The sequence below is a fragment of the Prionailurus viverrinus genome, chromosome B1 (assembly GCF_022837055.1).
Source record: "Prionailurus viverrinus isolate Anna chromosome B1, UM_Priviv_1.0, whole genome shotgun sequence".
Lineage (NCBI taxonomy): Eukaryota > Metazoa > Chordata > Mammalia > Carnivora > Felidae > Prionailurus > Prionailurus viverrinus.
Genome location: NC_062564.1, coordinates 127,175,007 through 127,196,185, shown reverse-complemented (window position 1 = coordinate 127,196,185; position 21,179 = coordinate 127,175,007). Strand labels below are relative to the sequence as shown.

Sequence of the window (21,179 nt, the reverse complement as noted above, 5' to 3'; positions counted from 1 at the left end):
CGACTTCTGCCCAGGACATGATCTCATAGTTTGTGAGTTTGAGCTCCATGTCAGGCTCTGTGCTGATAGCTCAGAGCCTGGAGCCTGCTTCAGATTCTGTGTCTCTGTCTCTGTCTCTGTCTCTCTCTCTCTCTCTCTCTCTCTCTCCCCTTCCCCTGCTTGCACTCTTTCTCTCTCTCAAAAAACAAATATTAAAATAAAAATCTCTCATTAAAAAATAAATACATAAACTCAAACACATCTAAAATGTTACACAGTCTTTAACAGTCTTTTTGGTAGAAGTTATTTTACAAATACTATTTAGAAAAATGCAGTTTTTAAAAAATGATTCTGAGGCTATTTTGAGTGTGGAAATGAGGTACAATGGACAGACAAAACTTTCCCTGTTAAAAGTGTTCTTGTGGAAATAAATGTTGAGTAAAAAAATAAATTTCTTCCATCTAGAATCAAGTAGAATAATGTGAAATTTTGCATTTGTCACTATATGAAACTATCTTGCTATCTGCCTCCTTCATTAGAATGTAGATTCTAGGCAGGGACCTTCTTTGACTTGTTTATCACTATATTCCCAACAACTGGAACAGTGCCTATAGCTTCATAAATATTGATGACTGGACAGATGAATATATGGTCTCAAGTGCAAGATGTCAATCAAGTAACATACAAAACTGTCACCAAAACTAGTTATTCAAATTGATCAGTATTCAGTTTGCATTTATGAAGATCTTAATAACATTGAATTTGTGAACTTCAACCATAAAAAATAAAGCAGCATACTGTGAGAAGAAGAAATATTTGTTAATTTGTTGGCTCCTTTTTTTTTTTTTCCAACGTTTATTTATTTTTGGAACAGAGAGAGACAGAGCATGAGCAGGGGAGGGGCAGAGAGAGAGGGAGACACAGAATCGGAAACAGGCTCCAGGCTCTGAGCCATCAGCCCAGAGCCCAACGCGGGGCTCGAACTCACGGACCGCGAGATCGTGACCTGGCTGAAGTCGGATGCTTAACCGACTGCGCCACCCAGGCGCCCCTCGTTGGCTCCTTCTGAGTGAGATGGATATAATAGAGGAAGGAAAATGTGGACATTGGCATTAATCTTGGCATTAGCAGTCTAAATTATTTAACACTTCTGGACTTTATTTCTGAAACTTAATGTACTGTATGTAAGGCCTTTAATTCAGTATTGCGCTCCTAGTAAGGTCGCAGTAAATGTTAACGTAATGTAATGCTTGCTGATGCTGTCATTATTTGTATAGTGGGAAATACTTTATCATTTTAAGTTTAGCTTAGTGCTCTCTCCTTTATTGTGTCTTCCAGACCACAGCCCCGCCCTGCTCCCAAATAGTGTAACCATGTGGGTCCTTTTCTACCTTGCTCCCTCACTCTGTCTTTCTCTGGCTTGGTTTAGAATTGGTTGATGAAAATTTCTTCTCAAACCCCATCTATGACCATCTCAGAAGGATTTTACAACAAAAACCTCATCCTTCCATATGGAAGTAATTATCAAGTGGCAATTGCTTGTTCTGGATTTATCAGAGCCATACCCAGTTTCAAGCCAAACCCAAGCAGAGGGGCTCTAAAGCAATTCCCTTACTTCTGTCTTCCTACCTTCTGCCTCTCACTGTTTAGAATCCGTCCAGCTTTGGGTTCTTTCTTCCTTGCTAGGGGAAGACATGTACTCTGTTAGTTCCCATGGTAAGATAGAGAAGATGCAGGGTGAGAGAGAAATTGGAAGTGAGACTGTGTATATGAGTGCATGTGAGCACAATCTTTTATATAAGCTAAAAGATATTATGGTATACTGATACCTAACTTTTTTGTACTTTTATTTATAGAAACTTTAATCTCTACGTATTCCCACATCCTTTAGAGAAAAGCACTGATACATTGCCATAAGTGATTTAAATGTTTAAGGTTTGAGTTTGCAATAGTATAGACTGGAAGTACACAATAAAATATGGGGAAATTGTTTAAGGAGACATCTCTCTGCACACTTGAGTGCTCACTTTTTCCCCTCTGGAGTTGCTTTGTTATTGCAAATTGACAACTTTGCAATTAAAGTGATTAATGATGTACCCTAGTGTTTATGGGTCTTGAGGTCAGTGAGCCCAAAGATGGCCATGCTGTGGGAAACTTAGATAGAGCTCATCTCACAGAAGAGGAACTAAAAATCCTCCTGTTTTCGGTATGCTTGTTTATGAGTTAAGTATATTAGATATGGTTGAAGGAGTCACCAAGACATAATGAGTAATGTGAATAATCTTTATCAGTTTAGTTCTGTTGCTTAATTCCTCATTCTTAAATAGCAGTGTGAACATTCATTGGCGACTTCATTAACTCAAAGCACATTATTTTGTAAAGCAATATTAGAACAACGCATTAAATCATTAAAAATATAACTTAAATATAACACTATTCAGTGGGTGTACATAAGATGCAGTTTTATTTGATGGAAGTAATTATCAAGTGGCAGTTGTTTGTTTCGGATTTATCAGAGCCGCACCCAGTTTCCACACCTTTGAATCTAATCCTTGATAGAGCTATTGCTTATTTATGGCTTTATTTTTCCTATACATTATTGTAACCAGGGCATCACACAATTCTAGTTTCTAACAAAATTCATTATGTCATAGAATTCCTTTCAACTGTTTGGCCAGAAGTTCTGAGACTGTTTGCAGTGCATCAGAGATTTTTTATTTTGGATACTGCTCTTAAAAAATCAGTCAACTTTCAAAATAGATTGTTATAGCCACACTGATGGCTTTGTTCTCTGAATTCCTTGAGCTGAGGGATAGTAGTGGGCCAAGGCACTAGTCTCTCACCATCATGGCTTACTCCTGTACAGTGGCTTTGCACTAACAGAAGAGAGAACAATAAGCCTATTGTTGATCCCATGGCACTGAGCCATTGCCAGAATCTCTGCTGGATTGAAGCACACACTCCACCAAAGGCACTTGTGATGATCACTGTGATCGAAAGGGAGATATATCATCTCACTGCATATTTCCTAGGATTTGAAGAGAAAAAAATGTAGGAATGATTTTTAATAATTATACCTCAGTTTTAAAAACTGCTTATGTATTTTATTTAAAAGTCTGTTTAAAATGATTGACTTTTTAAGTAATGTGTGACATTTCTAAAGTAAAACAGATGCTCAGTCTAACGTGTATTTTATTTTTAAGATAGATAACTAAAAATCTTAGTTTTGAGAAATAGTTTTACTTATCATATATGAGGAGTTTCTCAGGGAATATAGGAAATAGATATTTCAGCTTGGTAAAGGAAATGGGATTTTCCTCCCTTAAACACTGATTTAAATTACGCTCATAATCTCTGGGTGTCTTATTAATAAAGTTGAAGATAAAGAAGATACTCTGTATGACAAGAGATTTTGGGGATTGTATGGATTATAATGTTTCTTTTTCTTCATTTTAGCTGCTTCTAGGAGACTTAAATAAACATTTCAGACTTACAGAGATTTACTTTCTTTACTGTTTCTTTAAAACAGCATTTCCTAGAAGGTTTTTCCACTAACTCCAGTCTTGAGAAAGTTTTCCTAAATAAATGAGTATTCTAAATAGATTAGTATGCCATGGTTCAAAGGGATAGATGAACAACAATCTGCAGTGTTTTCTTTTTTAGGTATTTAAATGCTCTGAAGGGGCGCCTGGTGGCTCAGTCGGTTAAGCGTCTGACTTCAGCTCAGGTCGTGAATCTCACGGTCTGTGAGTTTGAGCCCCTCATCAGGCTTTGTGCTGACAGCTCAGAGCCTGGAGCCTGCTTCAGATTCTCTCTCTCTCTCTCTCTCTCTCTCTCTCTCTCTCTCTCTCTGTCTCCCTCTCTCCCTCTCTCCCTCTTTCCCTCTCTCCCTCTCTCCCTCTCTCCCTCTCTGTCTCTCTCTCTCTTTCTCTGCCTGTCCCCAACTCATACCCTCTCTCTCAAATTTTTTTAAAGGCTCTGAGAAGTTCTGTGGCTAACACAATTATGTAACTTTAAGTTTTCCAGATATCTTTAGTAACAGAAACTCTTTCTTGTTCTGTGTTTTGAAAAGTACCTTTCTGTGAAACATACTTTTAGAAATAGTCTTACTTGTCATAGAATGTACATACAAAACACACATGAGAGAAAAAAACAGAGCCGCTACTAAAATGTTAAGTCTGTTTCCATCTACTTTTTTCCATGCACTGACCATTCTAGATATGTTCTTTTATATCTTCCTTTTATCACTTAACATCATGAAATTAGCATGTTATCATGCAATTCAGGATTCTTTCAAAGAATGATTTTAATCATTGCATGTTTCATCATATGGTTATATTGCAGTTAACCATTTCCTCGTTGTTGTTTATTTAATCAGTTGTTTCCAATTTTTCATTATTATAAGTTATCCTGTAGGGAATTAATATCTTTATACATAAAATCTTTTACATACTTCAAATTATTTCCTTATGATAGATTCCCAGAAATTGACTATTATTGTTTCAAAGAGCACGAGTGGTCTTCAAGGCTTTTTATAAATAAACACCAAATTATTTTTCAAGAGAGCTTTAATAGTGTATAGTTCTCCCAGCAACATGTATTCTCACAAACATGTATTAACATTTAAAAAAAAAATCTCAGCACGTCTGAGAGCAAAAGATGGTATATGTTTATTTTTTTATTTTGTAATAATTTGTAAAGTTTGATTTTTTTAAAGTAGTACTAATGCTGTTCATTAATTTTGCAGATTTCATTTGTCGTGTATTCTAATTTCTCACACCACAATAGTTTTAGTGTCACGACTATGTAATTACACTTAAATACATTAAATAAATATACTTATACATTTATAAATTAAAAATATATAAAATTATATAAAATTTGTCATGTGATTGAGTATCTTTAAGGAAATATACAGTTTCAATGATTTTATGACTCATTTGAGGTTATTTATATATATAAAAACCCATGAAGCTAATTTCTATTGGATCTAGTATCAACTATTTGACATTTCATTATGAGTAAGTCTGTTTTTTATTTACAAAATTATATTTGTGCTTTCAATGTGTAATGGACTCAATTTCAGAATTTTGAGGGTGTGTTGTCCATTTTTTTTTCTGACTGCTTGTCTTAGTTTGGATCATTGCACTTGTGAGACTTTATCAGAAAGCAAGCAGGGCAGACATTCAAGTTTCAGATTTTAAGCTCTATTGTGAATACAAGATTTCAAGCAGTATTTTTTTAGAACCTTCAGTCCACTAAGTATTTTAGGACTCATTATTATTCTGTGCTTTCTCAACAAAAAAGAGGTTGGACTCCAAAATTAATGAAAACTAGCCATTCTGAGATTCTTGTTGTTATTGCTAACATTGGTTAAGAAGTAACACCTAGAAAAGACTGAGAGGTTTGTTTTCATAGACATAGGATATATGCATTTTATTCTGTTTGGAAACTTGGTGACTGTTAAACATCATGTTCTTTTCTATAAATTGTTATTAGATTGCTAATAGTTTCATGCACCTTTAAGTGTCCAGATGAAAAAGGAAACCATCCAATTAATGCAAGCTTCCAATAATATCTTGGGTGGTTTTAATAAGTAGATCCTTTGTGATTACATCTTATTGTGAAATTTCAATGAAAGGAAGATTCCACTGTTCTGTACTTGAACTTGTTTCCTTTGCTTATTATAACAGCCCTATAAGCTAAAAGAAATTTGAGAGTCTATTTGAGAGTACACATGGAAAGTTATGCAACTTCACAGAGTATAATTCTATATTGTAGTAATCGAGTGTTAGCATCCATTGTAGCCTCATTAGGTTAGCCAATTTTTCAGTCAGTGCTTGCCCTAACTAATCAAATTAGTTGTTATTGGAAAATTCAGTTGCTGCTAAAAAATGCTGGTTGGAGTTCATTATTAGGTTATAGTCATAGAGATCAAATATCCTATGCTAGCTTCTTTTATCAGTTATCTGTTATCTCTGTAAGTAAAACAGCCTCATGGTTTGTAGCTTAAAATTGTTGTCACTTATTTACTTACTATGGTTACATTTCTTGAATTTTGTACTTGGTATCTTATCTATAGTCTTGTATTATAAGAAGAGTCACATTGCTTCTGGCATTATTAAACATAATATGTACTTTAAGACTGGGTAAATAGCCTTTAAGTTATTAGCTTTCCTGATCACTTAGTTATCCTTGACTACAACTTGTATATTGCAATATATAATAAGTATATATAAGTTCTATCCTATATAATTTACTTACTGTAAACTTTGAAATACCTCATCTGAAAAATGGGGATAATGATAGTTGCTACTTTGGTTAATTTGTCATGATTATATGAGATAATTGTTCTAAGTCAATTATTGTTACTGTTAGTCCATGCTAATCAAAATGACAATAATAATACAAAAAAGCATATATCGAAAATAGTTAGTTTGAATTTTGAAATAGGTTCTATGCATGGATTTTTGTCCTTCTTTCCTTGTTCTCTCCTTTTCACACTCATTACTGATAACCTGTTACATGCCAGGCACAGTGCTGATATAGACACACAAATGGGACATGGTCATTTCTTCACTGAAATTATAGCCTAATGGAAGAACTTACAGTTTAGTTTTAGTGTATCAAATATTAACTTGCATAAACACGTAAGAATATAAATACAAAATAAATACTCATTTGGTGACCGAGTTCAACCAGAATTTATTCAGTATCTTCATAGAGACCCGATATCCTGTGGACGTATTCGTGGATGTTAGGTAGGAGAAAAGGCAGGTACTATTGGAGACAGAGGTTCAGATAAGGTATTTCAACTTCCCAGGGATGAGAAAGTCATGTTTAGTATACTTTTCCCTTTTGGGTGGGGAATAACCTTACTTGAAAGCTTAAACACGGGTGCATTAGGAAACATGATTGGTGTTTGTCTTCCCTCATTTGAGTAAGTAGAGAACTAATGAATACTTAGTGTTTAAGGATGTTGGTACTTGCAGCATTTTGAGTTACATGAGTTAATTAATTAGTAGATTACAAATAGTCAAGATTATGAATTATGAAGCTATAAATTCTGATGATATATTAAGGTATAAACTAATAAAAATTCCATTAACTAGATGTTTGCAAAAATTTATGTGGGTTTTTTTTTCCCCTTTTTCTTTCTTTTTTTTCTCTTCAGGGCCTCTGCTACACCCAAGCCTGAGCCAGTCCCCGTTCAAAAGGTATGTTTCTCATCTAGTATCGCTAGGTACCACTTGATAGTCCTTCCTGGATCACTGTTATTTCCATTTCCTGTCTTAGTCCATAGTGACAATTTATAGTTTCAGTATAATTTTCCTCACAGTTCTTTTCCTTTAAAGATTTGGGGGCGGAGGGATGGAAATCACATAATTAGCGTCTGTAATTGTACCTATATTATTAAAGCATGATTTCCAGGGCCATATATTATCAATAACTTATGTCCATATTTCTTACATCCACGTTCACTTTTAATTTGCCTATCTTAAGTCACATAATTTAAAGAAAGTAAATGTATACTGAAAATGAGTATCACAAGTCTTTAATAACATTTTATTAGTAATATTAATAGATTTTTAATTGCATTTTTAGAGTATTTTGGATTAGGTTATTGACAGGTACCTTTTTTCTCTCATATATATCCTCAAAATGTCCCAAACCATTATTTGCATACAGCTGGTTTATACTTTTGGGGGGTTTTCCCCTTTATTTCACTTGTCATTTTTATTGAATTCTTTATGTTGATGTGCTGAGACATTAAGTTACTTTCCCCCCTCAATTAGCTTTATTATTTCTATAAGATTAATTTAGATTATTACTTATTTTTTTTTAAATATAATAGAGCCACATTGTAAGTTTTTTAAAAAATTGATTGTTTTTCTTTTGGGATGGTAGGATGAGTAGGTATTTATTTATGAATGTCATAGGAACTTGTTTTTTTTTTTTAACTTTACACTTTCTTTGGAATAGGGATTTGCAAATACAAATTAACATTTTGGGAGGAATTGACCTTTCTTAGTAGTTAATTTTTCTTTGAGAAACGGCAATGAAGAAACATCTAAGATCATTTTTTTCCTCATGTAACTATTAACTATTTATTTTGGAAAAGGGAAAGAATTTTATTCTATCTCCAAATAATATCTCAAAACATTCCAGAGAGAGAAACAGGTGGATTGTTGACATTTTTCTTTTAAGTAATATATTCATTCACAATGATTCATCAGAATGTGCACATTTCTGAGTTAGATGAAAATGGTCTTTGTTCTTCCATTTTAGCATACTAAAAAAATTGAACACTTAAAAATGTGCTGCTGTTTCCTCATGAGTCAAAATTCTATACTCTGGAGAGTAAACATTTTTAAAAGATGAAATTATAATTAAGACTCTGGATATTTTAAATGTTTCCATTGGCAGTATTTTGTTTATTGTGGGGTATTTAAATTTTTTCCTTTTGGAAAATTTAAAGTGTATATTGACACGTATGATGACGTGTTTAGTCTTTTTGATAGTGTCCTGCTCTGAGTTCCTAAATATTTTGAAACTTATTTCATTTTTATAAAAAATATACTCATTGTGTGCATCGTGTTACGCATGTTGGGACCAGTTGGCATGCATGTTATGCTCATTGTTTTTATCTAGAAACATGTAAAGTTTGGGCTGCTAACACGATTGTGTTTGTCTTTTTAAAAACCAGCTGTGTGTTCTTTTCAGTGAATCTATCTTGCATGTATATGGTGTGTTTTTGTGTGTGTTTATTTTTATTTCACATAGGGAGAACCTAAAGAAGTAGTTAAACCTGTGCCCATTCCATCTCCTGCTGTGTCCAAAGTCACTTCCACAACCAACACGGCCTACAATAAGGCACCACGACCCTTTGGTTCTGTGTCTTCACCAAAAGTCACATCCATCCCGTCACCATCGTCCGCCTTCACCCCACCCCATGCGACCACTTCATCACACGCTTCCCCTCCACCCGTGGCTGCTGTCACTCCTCCCTCATTTGCTGCATCTGGACTGCATGCTAATGCCAATCTTAGTGCTGACCAGCATTCGTCTGCACTGAGCGCTGGTAAACCTGCAGTTAATGTCCCACGGCAGCCCACAGTCACCAGCGTGTGTTCCGAGACTGCTCAGGAGCTAGCAGAGGGGCAGAGAAGAGGATCCCAGGGTGACAGTAAACAGCAAAATGGGTAGGTGGCCAAGGGTGCTTTCTGCTCTTATCCAAACTCTTCTTTCAGGCAGTTTCCAGGAAATAATCTATATCCCCCCGCCCCCAATCAGCTGTTCTTTGAAGGAACGGAGATGAAGTTTCATTTGCTTCATTAACATGTAGCTTTATATTATATATGTACAGCACTTTCTGCAAGGCAATTATAGGTTAACCAAAACCTAAATATGCATTTTGATATGTTATGAACCATGTAACATGCTCTGTAACTCTTTCTCCAAGTCCTGGCATAACAAGGAGCAGCTGGCACTTATAATGCAAGGCAGAGCTTGAATCTTTCTTTCTCAATTTTTCCGTCCTTTTATTAGTCACCAAAAGTTTAAACAGACTGGTTAAAGTTGTGTCAGCTTATGTATCTCACCCTAAGGAGAGAGGAAGTGAGGAGTTTGAAAAGCTTTTTTTCTTGGGACGTAGTCTTAAGACAGAAAACAAATTTAGTTTTGACTCATGTCTATGTATGATGCATTAGCTTAGGTCGGATAGCCAGCAACATTCTTTTCAGATAAGCTTAGGCTAGAATTTAGTCTGTAAAAGCAAACAGTAATGGTAAAACAATAACATCAAAGGATGCGTCACAAACATCAGAAGCGAAGTAGGGAATATTTTCATTGTAAAGGTTTTTCTAAAATGAATGGATTTATAGAAGTGGGTACTAAATACATAATGTCAGTGGAAGGTTTTGAAATTCCATTCCTTGTGATTTTTCCCTTTTTGAGGTATTTTTTTTTAAAGATTGAAGTCCATTTTCAGCAGCCTCCATTTCTAGATGGTCATTTTAGTCTTTTTGGAATTCAGTGACCATACTTGAAGCCAAAGTCATTTGTGTAAAATCATTTTGATCAGATTTATTGTGACAAAACGTGCTTTAAAAGGGAAATCATCTGCATGCATGATGGTTTTTACCAATGCCAGTTCCCAGGGAAGTATAATTAAAATAATTGCGTGGATAGGTCCTTTCTGAGGTAATCCCTTCCGAATGTTAATTCGTGTAATGAAGGGGCTGTGCTGTCTGTAGCACTGCTGCCATGGCAACCTTGGGGCTTTGAAATGGAAGGTGGCAGATCTCCAAGGCTGCTGCTGAGAGAAAGAGCAGGAGGTCTGGAAGAACAGCTACTGGTCCCAACATACGGTTTTGTGGTTGTGGGTGGCTTTTTAAAGTTTTGACATACATATGAGTAAAACTAGGGTCCTTCAAAGCAAGTTATTTCTTCTTTTATTTGAGGAAAAGAAATAGTATGTAGTGTTGGGTTGTATTTTTTTTTTTTGTATGTTTCTTTTCAGACAGCAGATTTTAATCAGAGTAGATATTCTGGAAAGAAAGATGCAGCCTGTCAAATTGTTGGCCCCATAGAAAACTCAGGGCAGAAGTTTGCTATGTTGATGAAATTCCAGTTTCAGTATATAAAAGTCCCCTGGAAGAAGTGTCTGAACAAACATATTTTCTCCTTACTAACATATCTTGAAATTTTATAAGCTAGTCTTCTGAATGGAAACTTGTAGAGGTAAAAGTAAATTGAGGTTATGGAAGTGGGTACTTCATTTAAAACGTGGAACTATGAATATGAAGCTTAAAGTTTTGTTTTATAACTACAGCTTGGATGATTAAACTTAAAATGATTTACAGCTTATTATTTTCAAAATGAAACTGTAGGCAGTGGTGTAGTCGTAGGGCCTCGGGGATGGCTTTTTAATCAATGGACATGTGATTGCCGAGCCTGTGCCTGTGTCTAGGTCTGTGCAAGATTCAGGAGAAAAGGGGTTATCGCATATTTGGCATCATTAGCAAGCAAGTTACAGCTTTGCGTTTGCAAACTGGGTATTTTTAAAACAGCTCGATTTCAAATGTCCAGATGTTGGACAGTGAAAACTGGATCACCTGAAAACAGAGTGCCTGTGGTGTCTGTGAAATTCTACGACACATTTGCCGTGCCATTTCTCTCACTACATTTAGATTAGAGAAATCAAAAAAAATAGATCAGACACTTTACTAGTCAGTGAGGAGTCATTTTGAAGAGGTGCGTTGACGAGTGTGTTTCCTTCATCAGGAATCAAACTGTTTTTCTGAAATCATTGTCAGACTATTTAGTAATTATGTGATTAGTAATTTCTTCATGTTTTTATAATATTACAAAAGGTATGCAAAAAAACCCTTTCAAAGTTGAGAGTTGTTACTTTTTTATTAATTACTTTTTATTTTAAAAATAATACATTACAGGAACCAAAAATTTAAAGAGTTCAGAAGGGTATAAAGCTAAATTTGTAAGTTGTCTTTTTCCTCAAAGCAGAAAGATTATTAGTCCTTAAGTGATTTAAAGTAACTGGCTCATATGCCAATTTGATAGGCATCTCACCCAAATTTATATAGGATTAGTAAACATAAGACACAAAAAGAGTATGTCTTCATTATGCATTATTACTGAGAAATAGTTATTCATTGTAAAGTATGAGGTCTATAATTATGCTGATAGTTTTAGAATATTTCTTAACAATACTATGTAAGTGTTCTTGTTCCTTCTTATAGATAATAATGAACAGGGCCCTTTAGGAAATTTTTAATCTTTCTTCTACATAAACAAATTACTGGTCTTGCTATTTTCCTAACTCCTTTCCCCACTTACTCTACTTAGAGCAAAATGGGACTTTATATTCCAAAGCAGAAGGAAAGCTATTTTGCATCAAGTAGTTTAAGTAATTTACCTTTTCGCTTTCCATGTGCCCTTGCATTATAATGTGCCACTGCTTTAAAGAGGTAAGTCTTTCATGTATCCTTTATTAATTTCAATTTTGTTGGACTGCAATTTCTTCTAACAGTTCCAATGTGTTATTTTGAAGAACTTGGCCTTGGAAGATGCAAAATATAATGGTACGGTAGTAATATTTTTAAATGCTTTTCTCTTTACAGAAAACACAAGTGACAAAGTTAGTATCCACATTACTGGAGAGGAAATATGGTGATTTATATATGAGTAAATAGCATGAATGTGTCCGATTTTTGCAAAATTGAGTTACATTTTGCAAAATAGCTGTCATTTAGAAGAACCATATTTAGTGTTTTCAATAAGTTTGGTTTGCATCGCTATGTTGTAGTGAATTGCTTTATGGCAAAAAATAGTCGTGTTTAACTTTTGTCATAAAATATATGTGGGGTTTGCTGTGTAGTGCTTTACAAGAGATAATGCTTGGGGAATGTAATTTGTGTGGGTTGAGACTATTAGAAGATAAAGAGAAAGATACAAGAGAAATCATAAACAGATGTACCACCAGTGAATAGCATATATAAAACTGAGTTGGTTTCCAAATTCATATAACAAACCAGTGTTTCCCAGGTAAAGTCTCTAAGAACCGTTTTTATTTTTTAAACAACGTTGCTGGCAGTTTTAGACTTTTCTGTGTACTGTTGTGTGTCACTGCATAATAGAAAGTTTATGCATACCTTTGAAATTGGTTAAGAGAGATAGTTACTGACTTAATAAATGTCACAGGTAGTTGACATAGACATTGGGCATCACAGTGGTATACTTTAAAACCACGCTTTTGTGTCTGTTGGTATTGATGGTAAACTGGCTGGGGATTAATAGCCTTAAAATAGATAAAAATCACATTAGATAAGGACTTAAATTAATTTCGTGTTACGATTATTCTGAGCATGTGCTGAAATTTATCTACGTTGTAGATTAGAATGGGAAATACGGAATATTTAACTATCTTAGACACATTCAAGAGAATTAACAATCAAATTACTAGAACCTTTGTTCCAGTGTGGCTGTGGTCCCACTAATTGAATAATTAGTTCCATGTTATATACACATAGGAATATAGTGTATCAGCATACTAGTGAAACATCCTCAAACCCTAATTTATTATTTAAATTCTTACACACAAAGATTTTGACTAGTTACTAAATTCCAGTGTAACAAACAATTTGATTTGTAAAGGGCAAAAACTGGGCCTTGGAGAAATAAATTTAAGCATTTAGGTTAAATATGTAAATTCGTTAATTTATTAGGGATTGCTGTGCACTGTTCTAGGTGTTTCTCAATTCACTACGTGATTTAGTTCAATTTAATTGAATACTGACAGGTTACTTAATTTTCTCATGTCATGCAGCTTGTAAGTAATTTAAGATTCAAGCCTAGGGTTTTTGAAGCCAGTTTACTGTGCCTTCCTGTGCATCATCTGACTGTGACCCTGGCTTATTTGTTACTTTGAACTGGTGTTTGTTTTTAAATGGGTTGGGACAGTATGGATGAATAATATGCCTAAACTACAGTACTTTTTTTTTAAACAAGCAATTAGGGGATCTACCCCAACAACAAATCTGTTTGTATGGTTTGCAGAGTGCCTTCAAGTATGTTAAACATATGCCTATAGAAGAAGTCTGAAAGAATGGGAAATTGTAGTCCATTCCACTGTGGAGGGAAGAGGCTTCTGTAGATTGCACATTGTTCAGGGCACAGGGGAGGTGGGCAGCTTAGCCAGGGTGAGAAGCCTGGTCTTCTCATGGTCACATTGGCACAAAAGCTGTTGCAGTATATGATGGGCCATTCCTCTTGGGCACATTATCTGAAATATGTGAAAATATTTATTCGACATATACAAATTGGCATCTTTAGGTTGAAACCAGTCAAGTCTATACCTGCCGCAACTGACTACACCATAGAATGTTTCTCTCCCAACTTCATGTTAATATAAAACTTTTCCCCTAAACTTTAAAAGGTTTAAATATATATCTAAAATTCAGTTCAGGGGAGGTTATTTTGAAAAACGACTTACCTGCTATTTAAAATAGTAACGCAGAGGAAAGAATGCTTTGCGTTGTGGCTAGAGAAGAGTAAGTATCTGTAAATATTGAGATCAGCTTACCTCTGGCATCCCACCCCTATTCAGTGAAACTCAGCCCTCTGTTGAGTTTATGAAGCTGACTTTGATATATCTGTAGCAAATACAGCTAACTGCCAGTGTTGATATTAAAACTGGTAGGCAGTTTTTGTCACTATGTTCAAAATGAATTACTAGTTACTCTGACTAAACTTCATGGCGGAAGGATTGATTCAGCAGTGTTTTCGAAAACTATGTAGAGTTTATACTTCAGTCTTCATAATAGAATAGAAATATACTTGTTTATAATGATTGTATGGTTAATAGGCTGTGTGAATGAATTATGTTGTGAGGTTTTTCTTCTTCAGATGTTATTAATGTAGTGCCTTTACTATATCATATCAGACATGCCTTTCTGAGCAATAGGTAGGTAACTGATAACACAAAAGTATGGGTTCCTACAAATCTGTTCTGAACTTACTGGGATTTGCTTGTCAGTAAGAGTGGTGGTAATGACAGAGGAGATTATGAAAATTGGGTGATCCAGTATGCGGCCTATATTTTCTATTATAATCACATTTTTATTAAAAATTTTTTTTTAATGTTTATATATTTGAGAGAGAGAGAGAGGGAGAGAGAGAGTATGGGCAAGGAAGGGGCAGAGAGAGAGGGAGACAGAGAATCTGAAGGAGGCTCCAGGCTCTGAGCTGTCAGCATAGAGCCTGATGCGGGGCTCAATTTCACGAACAGGGAGATCGTGACCTAAGCTGAAGTCAGATGATTAACTGACTGAGCTACCCAGGTGCCCCTATAATCACATTTTTAAAAAATAAGAGAAAACATCAAATAGGCTAGCATATTATTTCTTTATAATAAACGATTCAGGATAACTCTTTGGCTTTTAGGTTTTTATTTTAATTCCAGTTAGTTAACATACAGTGTTTTATGTTAGTTTCAGGTATAAAATATAGTGATTCTTTTCCTTTTCTTTCTTTCTTTTTTTTGGCTTTTTGAGTTTTTATTTTAATGATTCGGGATAATTTTTGTTAGAAGGTTGTATTTGCTATTAATAAATACTTCATATATTATGTGAGTGAAAGACTTTCTCTTATTCTGCTCTGATTTTAAGTGATTCTAAAATGTTCTGTTTCTACATATGACATCCAATAATTATTTTATTCTCTGCCTTTTGTTAGGAACATAATAGGAATTCGGATTCCTGCTAAAAAGAATTTATATAAACCTAGAGATATTTTTAAACAGTGGATCTTTCTCTGTTAACAGTGTAACAGAATTTTGACTAACATGTGTTCATTTTTGTCTGTGTTTACATGTTTATTTTGAAGCATGATGTTTGTGTAATGTCTTCATGTAAATTAATTGTTTTAAATTTCATTATTTCCTTTTTGTTTTCTTCTCATCTTTTTTCTTTTCTCTTTCTTTTCTTTTTTTCTTTGCTTCATCTGTGTCTATTTTCCTTTATCCTGGGAACATCAATGTCTTTTCTACTCTGTCACATCTTTTTTGTATGTATTACTCCTCCTTCAGTAACCCTGGCACCGTGTAAGTACCTAATCAGTGGTTCCTTTTTGTAATTTTCATCATTGTCTCTCTGTAACTTTCCATCCTGCTTTTAGTTTAATACTACCAGCAAACTTTATTAGTGTCTTTTTGCAAGAATTTTCACATATGTTATAAGGAGCATAGGAAACATGTTTCTCCTGCTAGAGAACTTCATATAAATCAGTGGGTGTGTTTTCCACTTCTTCAGTGGAAAAAACTTAGTAAGCCGAACCTTCAGGGAAATAAGTATTGTAGACAGTGTATGCTGGAGTTAGTGACCTCGTTTGGGCTTTCCTCGTTAATTTTTTTTTTTTTAATTTGAATGTAAACTTGCTAATTGTGAATATCTACATTTTGAAATAAATTATTTGCTCTTGATAGTTAAATTTATGTTCTATCCCAACTATATTTTAAAAAATCGAGATTACTGTCTCCTTTAATCATAGTCATCAGAGTGTAGAGTTTAGAAACTTCGTATCACTTAATACAAGGCCTTAAGCCGTGGTGAATATCAGAGTCTAAGGTGTACCATGCTTCCTGCAAGTATGTCATGGCTAAGAAGTGTTCTTAAGTGGTGTCATTTTATTATTCTTAGTGTACTTATTCTTAGCTTGACACTATTGTTTTGTATTTTTATAGACCAAATCTTTTGTAGAAAATAAAAGTTTTATACTGGAAACTGACACCACTTAAGAGTAAACTACATTCACTAACTAATTATAGAGAAGTTTAAACTGTAAGTTTCATAGCTAAACAAAATTTTTCATGTAATTGCATGAGATAAATTGTTGTCTGTTTAGGAAATTATATCTTCCAAATACAGTGTGTTTATGAAGTGCTCTTTGCCTATTCTAATTTTTTAAAATTCTGTTTTAAAAAGGATTAGGTTTTGTTTAAAACAAAGTAAACGTAAATTAGTAATTAGTAAAATATTAGATATTTCACTTACAGAATCTTAGAATTCTACCATAAACTATAAATGTTACTGATTTTATGTGTAAATATTATCGATTCTGTTTTTTTATGTAAGCGGATGACCCATAATCTTAGAATATGCATTGCAAATGATGTTTTTACTAATCATGAAAGAAAACACATTATGTGATCGTTCCTATGCATTAGGTACTTTGGAAAGCACTTGACATACACTGTCTACTTATTCATTCCTCAAAACAACTCTTTAAGGATACAATCCCTCTTTCTGATGAGTAAAATTGAGATTTAGAGAAGTTAAATGACTTGCACAAAACACACACTAAGTGAAGAATGTAGTGCTTGAAACTATTATCTGTTTCTAAAGCCATTGTTCATATTAATCTTATCATGTTCTTCACCGGGCAGAAATTCTTTCAGTGTACTGAGACAGTTTTGATAGTGTGACTATTCAAATGACAACAGTCAAGTGGCATTCTGACAGTACTGTGATTTTCGAGCAGTGAGTTACACCCAGCAGATGTTGCCACCCACATCTGACACTCTGAGCCCTTTCTCTTCTCAAATCTTAGTCTGCTAGTCGAGACTTGGGCTCCTTTTTCTCTCCTGAAATGATACTCATAGACTCCAAAGGTTTGCATTTGTCATATTTGGGGGCGGGGGGTGGGTAGAGGAAGAGAACGTAGTGTTCATTACCTTCAGTAGATCTTAGGTTAGGATGTTAATATATATTATAAATTCCTTAATATTTATGCTTTGTTCATAGAAAAATGAATGTTCTTAACAAACTCAAAGTTCTTGAGCTCTGTAGTGTACAAAATCCCTTTCACATTTATTATTTCATTTAATGCTCAGAACAGTGCTACTCTGTATGTGATATTCTTATCTGATAAAGGAAAAAAAAATAAGCTCAGTGACATTCACTTGTCCAGAATCACATATCTAAAAAAGTCACAGAGCCAAGATTTACATCTTGGTGTATTGATAAATATTTCATTGGTTTCTGATATACTGCACTTCTTATTCTCTGCGCTGACCCCGCACACAACTTTATTCAGGATGAGGGTTATCTATACACAGGAATGAGAAAACTGTAGAAAGTAACCGTTCTGACCCTTTTCAAAATTGGAAATTTTGGAATTGCTGTCTCAGCCTGTACTAAACCATTCTTAGTTCCTGGGCCTGATGAAGATTTTTCATTTAATTTTGTAAAAACCAATACATTTTGGCAACCTATTGATATTTAACGGTGGTTGTGAATGAATACAGTCCGTATCTGTTTTGTTAGGCATAAGATAGATATAAGAACAATACAAGTAATTTCAAAAAATTTTTTAACTACTGTGGACTATTCAGTTCTCATTATTTTCCTTATTTTCTTATTCTTTTCCTTTTCTTTATGCATGGAATCTCTCTTCTGCTGCCTTCTTCTGTCAATTAAAAGGAAAACTCCACCTAAACGGTAACCCTTCTCTTGAATATTATGTTAACATGTGAATACCTTTTTTTTTTTTTTTACTAGTTAAAGATAAAACAGGTCTACTCTAGTTTAGAAGGATGCTTTTTTAAGAAAATTGAGGCTGAGTGCCCTTGGAAAAGCATAAGATATAAAAAAGAACATTGATATTGAATGTATTAATTACAAATTATTTGGCAGAGGATATTTTATCCTTAACATAATTTAAAAGTGTTTAATTCTTTCTTTCCCTCTTAACCTTAGTCCACCAAGAAAACACATCGTGGAGCGCAATACGGAGTTTTATCACATACCGACTCACAGTGATGCCAGCAAGAAGAGACTGATGGAGGACACTGAAGACTGGCGTCCGAGGACTGGAACAACTCAGTCTCGCTCTTTCCGAATCCTCGCCCAAATCACTGGGACTGAACATCGTAAGTGAATACCTAGGGATTCTGATAGGTGAATGGTCTCTGCCATAGAGAATAGCATTTAGACAGATGGGCAGTTATTGGAAAACAGTAATTTTCCTGAGGCAGTTTACACTTAAACTATGCCATGCATAATATGGGAGATGTAAATAAGAAGCCAGCCCAGGAAGGTCACGGTGAAAAGTGTTGCAGTAGTAGCAGCAATGACTATAGTATAGCCAGTGACAGCATGATTGCGAATGTTTTTTAGTGGCTCTGTGCAACTTGACCATTTGGTATTGATGGGTACAGGTAATTGCTTAAATGATTTTTCAAGTTAAAAAAGTAAATTAATATTGGATGTTGCTTGTTATATTTCAGTGAAAGAATCGGAAACTGAAAATACAAAGAAGGCAAAGTAAGTTGTCCGTTTTTTTGGTAAATTGAATGCTTTCCTTTCCTGAATGGTCTCAATTTGTTTTTTCATAGTTTCAAGTGTAATGGTATGGCGTTTTGTGTTTGCAGCTAGAAGCTAAGCATTTAACTTCAGTGTCTTGTATGGGACTTAAATGTGGGACTTAGAAAACTTACGGATTTTTAAATTAGTAGATATTTCTGGATTTCATGTGTAAGGATAATTTCCTTTAGTATAGAAATAAGTGGGCAGAGGAGTATATTTGGGGATGCTTTGCTAACACTACAGATCTCTGTGAATGAGTTTTATGTGTTGTCTTGTAGTAATTTCATTTTGGGCATAAAAATGGATGTTTCCAGGAGGGCTCTATAGATTAATGTCTGCATTTATAAAAATGTTCTACTCTTAAAATCTTTGCTATTAAATAAAACAGCTATATGAAATTAAGCTTTTATAAAGCATGTTTTCTGCATGATGATCTAAGTGTAGAAACTTTTTCTTTCTCTTTCTTATGACTCTTCTATCACTTCTCTTCTTTTCTTTTCTTCTTTTATTTCCACAGGGAAAAGATACCCCTTCACGTCTTTAGTCCCAAATACACAAAATTACGTGACTGGCACCATGAAGTTTCAGCACGTGCTCTTAACGTACAGTGATTTATGAGTCTTGCCCCCTGCCCCAAGCAGCCAGCACATACCTTTTCATTCAGTTTTTCTTTTTTTCCAACCTCATAGCAAAATCTGTATTAAATTTGCCTTACAAAAAAAAAAAAAAATAGAAACCTTTTCTATACTTTTCTAACCATTTCTTGCTGTTGTGAAAAAGAGGAAGATGAATTTGTTTTGTGCTAATCAGTAGCTCACAAATGTTAAACCAAGAGAGCAAATTAAGGGACTGGATCTGTTCGGTGGATTTCCATCGGTGTCCATTGTTACTAGGGTAGTGACTTTGGAAAAGGAATTCTTTCTGTAAGTTGAATTTGGTTGGTTGTGTGAAGCAGAGACAGATGAGCAAATAATGTCCTTGTCTAATTTGGAAAATACTTCCTTTATGTTACTACATTTCCTAAGATTACTTTTAAATTCATTATTACATAATGTTCAACGTGGGTTGTAAATTACTCCTAAGCGAATGTGAGGAGATAAGAGAAAACAGAGAAGACTGTATTAGAATAGTTTGTTGTAGATTTGGGTATTTTTTTTTAAAGCAGGTACTCAGGATGGCTCCGAAGAGGAGGAGGCCCAAATTTGGCTCCTATTACAGGAAAGCAGAGAATTCTGCCCCTACTTGCAATGGGGAAATAGAGTGTTCTTTTGGTTTGGTTAGTTTCAAAAATCCTCCTTGTTACCAAAGGAAATATTTCTAAACTGGTGGATGTTTTTAGGGTATAAACAACTTCCAGGCATTAACTAGTAAGAAATAGAAAAGATAATTTTGCTTTGTTTTTAAATGAACATAAAATAAGTTATAAATGATTCTTTATGTGACATCAGAGAAGTATTTTACTGAGTGATAAATAAACAATTGTGTGTTCCTGCTGTTCCTAGGAAACTATGTTTTGGGCAATACATGCAAGCTAACATCTGACCAGAAATGCTTTCTGTTTTGTAATATAATGTATTATATATTAGTTATACATTCAATAATAAATGCATTTTGAAGTTTGGAAAAGTACTGTAATAAAGTTGCCTTTAACTTAGCTTTGTAATTGTTTTCTGTTTCCCTGAAGCTAGTAATCATGTCATCTAAGACTTGTTACACTACCGCTTACATAAAATAAATAATTCTCTTGACATTTCATTAGGAAAACATTTTTAATTTTGCGAGGCTGCTAAAATGAGTGTGGAATATGATAAAGCCCTGTATTTTTTTTTTTTTTTTTTGGTATCTGAATTGTCATGTTACTTAACATAATGTCTTACATAAGTAACAAGAAGATTAGTTATAAGTAAGCTCTATACCCAATGCGGGACTTGAACTCAACAACCCTGAGATCAAGAGCTGCATGCTGTATACCCATGGAGCCAGGCAGGCACCCCCATTCAGGGCATTTTTGTTTTTCCAGGTTTTTGTTTTTTTTGTTTTTTTTGTTTTGCTTTGATATCATCATGGACTAGGTCAACTGCCTGATAATTTGGAGAAACTAACATTAATTTCAGTTAGTGATTACTATTTAAAATTTAGCACACCAACTGTGCTTAAAAATAATTCTAAGATTTACCTGTGCTCATTTCCACTGTACTTCATAATATGCTAAGGTGTCTTTCTTTTACTGTAGCAGTTCTTCTTCAGATACTGCTTGTGATTTTATGGTCCTGACATCAATCCATTATTACTATGTCTCTGGCCTCTGTACGGAAA

General features: G+C 34.3%; 1 protein-coding gene across 9 annotated transcripts in view; it reads left to right on the top strand.

The window, feature by feature from the left end:
- Nucleotides 1-21,179, top strand: part of PDLIM5 (PDZ and LIM domain 5) — a 228,994-nt gene that overhangs the window by 120,642 nt on the left and 87,173 nt on the right. For 2 of the 9 annotated variants that reach the window (XM_047855530.1, XM_047855531.1), the window contains exons 4-8: nucleotides 7,154-7,196; nucleotides 8,764-9,182; nucleotides 17,979-17,996; nucleotides 18,255-18,427; nucleotides 18,785-18,821. In XM_047855530.1, coding sequence (XP_047711486.1) covers nucleotides 7,154-7,196; nucleotides 8,764-9,182; nucleotides 17,979-17,996; nucleotides 18,255-18,427; nucleotides 18,785-18,821 — 690 coding nt within the window. Of the gene's footprint in view, nucleotides 1-2,726; nucleotides 3,031-7,153; nucleotides 7,197-8,763; nucleotides 9,183-17,978; nucleotides 17,997-18,254; nucleotides 18,428-18,784; nucleotides 18,822-19,380; nucleotides 20,403-21,179 lie in introns of those variants that run through there. The other 7 variants (XM_047855538.1, XM_047855536.1, XM_047855533.1 and 4 more) reach the window with 7 other exon arrangements.